Raw genomic sequence first — 2,630 nt, forward strand, 5'->3', positions numbered from 1 at the left:
TAAATAAATAAATAAAACTCATAAAATCAATGTAAAATATTTGTTCACTTTGCCTAGAAGTAGCCTCAAAATTGCTGTAACAGCTCATATAAATGCAAAAGGTGTATTGAGTCTCTCTGGGAATAAACAGCCCATGTTTAGCATAAAGGTTGACATTATTTCCCTTAATACCTTGAAAGTCTATTCTATCTCAGCATCAGCATAAAAATAATTCTGCTTCTCACAGGTTTGTGTCCCTTGAGTGTTTTATGGGAAAGCATGCCCTTTTGCAAATGAGGCAAACTAGGCCTCAGCGGTAACTGACTAGCTTATATTTATGCAGCAGTTTACTGGTAGAGCCGGAACTGTGACCCAGGAGACCAGCTCCCAGGCCAGAGTTCATGCCACCACACTCCACTGCCTTGATGCAAGTGGGGAGCTACACAACAGACTGCAAAATCTTGTTTATTAATAATTTCAGATGAAAAGCAAAAAAAACTCCAGATTTAATTTGTAAAGTGGCAAGGGTGGGGGGAGGTTTACTGAATGGCCTTTGTTCTTAGCATGTAATGACTCTGGCTTTCTAAATGTCTCTTATTAAAAAGATCTAAGCCCAGAAATTTCTAGGTTGTAACTGCAATCATCTGACTAGTTAGCAACTTCAAGTATAATTACAGGAGTAACTCATCTGGGAATATAATTACTCTGGGCTCTCTTACACCACCGTGACCTGTGAGGTGGGGCCATAGAGCAGGCCGAGGCAGGGGCCCTTATCATGTCCAGGCTCGAGTGGGTTGTTGCTGAGTATCCTCAGAGGCTCACACACTCGCAGGCATTCACACACGATGATGTGCATTCTGGCCACTTTCTATCGAATAATCAAGGAAACGTGCATGATGATGGTTAGATTAGAAATGTACTCAGCTCCATGTTGCATTAAGGTCTGCATATGACTTCAGGTTAACTGAAGTGGTGTTTTCATTCTTATTTTTCTTACAATTGAAACACATATCTATGTAGGATCTATTATATTTTGAGTTTCAAGAATTCCTTTCCTGGTAGAAGAAACAGCTCAGCTCAGCTGTTGAAAATCACTCTCCTTTTTGAAATTCTATTTTCCTTTAATTGGTTACACTTATTTTGGCTATTCTTTTCAGTTTCTTTTTGTGTCTGCTCTTGTTTATTAAAATGCTATTAACCTACAGGATACTGATAAACAGTATAGTTATAGTTGATAGCACTGAAAATATTCCTGCAAGCTGTTTTGTTCCAGTCTTTTTCTTGTCACAAATACACCTTTTTCTAGTCTCAGTTTTTCTTAGTGGCTTTATTAACATGACAATAGTCCAAGATAAATATGTTAAAGTCATCTTGGACTCTTTGGTATGGGTTGACCAGTGTCTCCCAAAAGATGTGTTCAAGCACTAACTCCCAGGATCTGCGAATGTGACCTTGTTTGGAAATAACCTCTGCAGAAGCAATCAAATTAAAAGGTGGCTATCTGTAGGAGATAATCCAGTATGACAGTGTCCTTATAAGAAGGGGGAATTTGAACAATGCGTAGTAAGGGAAATGCCTTGTGATGATAAGAGGCAGAGAGAGAGGTGATGCAGCTGTGAGCCAAGGATCAAGAGCCACCACCAGATGCTAGGAAGAAAGCTTCTACGTGGAGCTCAGAGGGAGCATGGCCCACTGACACCTTCGCTGCAGATTCCTGCCTTCCAGAAATAGGAAAGAATAAAGTTTTAAGGAAAAATGCCAGGAGGGAAGGAAGAAAGAAGGGGAGGAGGGAACGCGGAGAGGAGGGGGAGAAAGGTGACAAATTAGATGACATAGAGACATGCATTTAAAAAATATGATATGGGGCCTCCCTGGTGGTGCAGGAGGTTAAGTCTCAGCACTATGAAGCTCTCCACAGCCTCTGCGGCATGAATTTGATCCCCAGCCAGGGAGCTGACCCACATGGGCCTCTTGACTAGCCCATTTCTCCTCTCAGTAGTGTGTTTCAGGGATCTGTCTGTTCTGCTTCCCACTCTGTCTCTGGTGAATTCTCTCACCCCCTGACCTCATCCTGTACCCCCATTCTCATATGCATAAATAAATAAATAAAAATAAATCTTTTAAAAAATAAAGTCTGGCTGTGGAGATTTAGCACGTTCATGGATCCCTCAAGCAAAGGAACTGAAACCCCGGCTGTGCCTGAGCCTCTTAGGGCAGGAAATTTTCACTTTTGTTCAGAAATCTTTGAAATAATAAGGAAAGGTTTTCTTTTCTTTTTTTAAAAGGGAATCATACAAACTTTTCATTAAGGAGTTTTGATGATTTTTGTCAACCATTTGAAACTAGGCAGAATGTAACCTCCCAATTTCAGCCAATTTACTGTCTGATTTGAACTTACATTTCTTCTGTCGCATAAAATGGCTGATCCATTTTAAATCCACTCTGAATGAGCTTATAGAAGTTCACATCAACTGGAATACCAGGGTAAGGGTTGACGCCTGAGGAAAACACCAGACAATATAACCATTCATTCTTTCTTTCTTCATTCGTTGGTTTATTCAGTCACTTCCTCAGTAGACACAGACTCGGCGCTCCCATTGCCCAGACACCACTGGGTGCCAGAACGCCACTGAGAAAGGCCCTGCTCTCAG

At 41.1% G+C, this 2,630-nt stretch overlaps 1 protein-coding gene across 1 annotated transcript in view; it reads right to left on the minus strand.

Annotated features, from left to right (window-relative positions):
- FLT3 (fms-related tyrosine kinase 3) overlaps positions 1 to 2,630 on the minus strand; it is a 62,097-nt gene that overhangs the window by 7,463 nt on the left and 52,004 nt on the right. Inside the window, exon 21 of the mRNA XM_012723383.1 lies at positions 2,378 to 2,477. Within this exon, the coding sequence (XP_012578837.1) occupies positions 2,378 to 2,477 (100 nt within the window). The remainder of the gene's footprint in view (positions 1 to 2,377; positions 2,478 to 2,630) is intronic.

This window comes from Condylura cristata, unplaced genomic scaffold, assembly GCF_000260355.1.
Source record: "Condylura cristata isolate star-nosed mole 26May11 unplaced genomic scaffold, ConCri1.0 scaffold00010, whole genome shotgun sequence".
NCBI classification, from domain to species: Eukaryota; Metazoa; Chordata; class Mammalia; order Eulipotyphla; family Talpidae; genus Condylura; species Condylura cristata.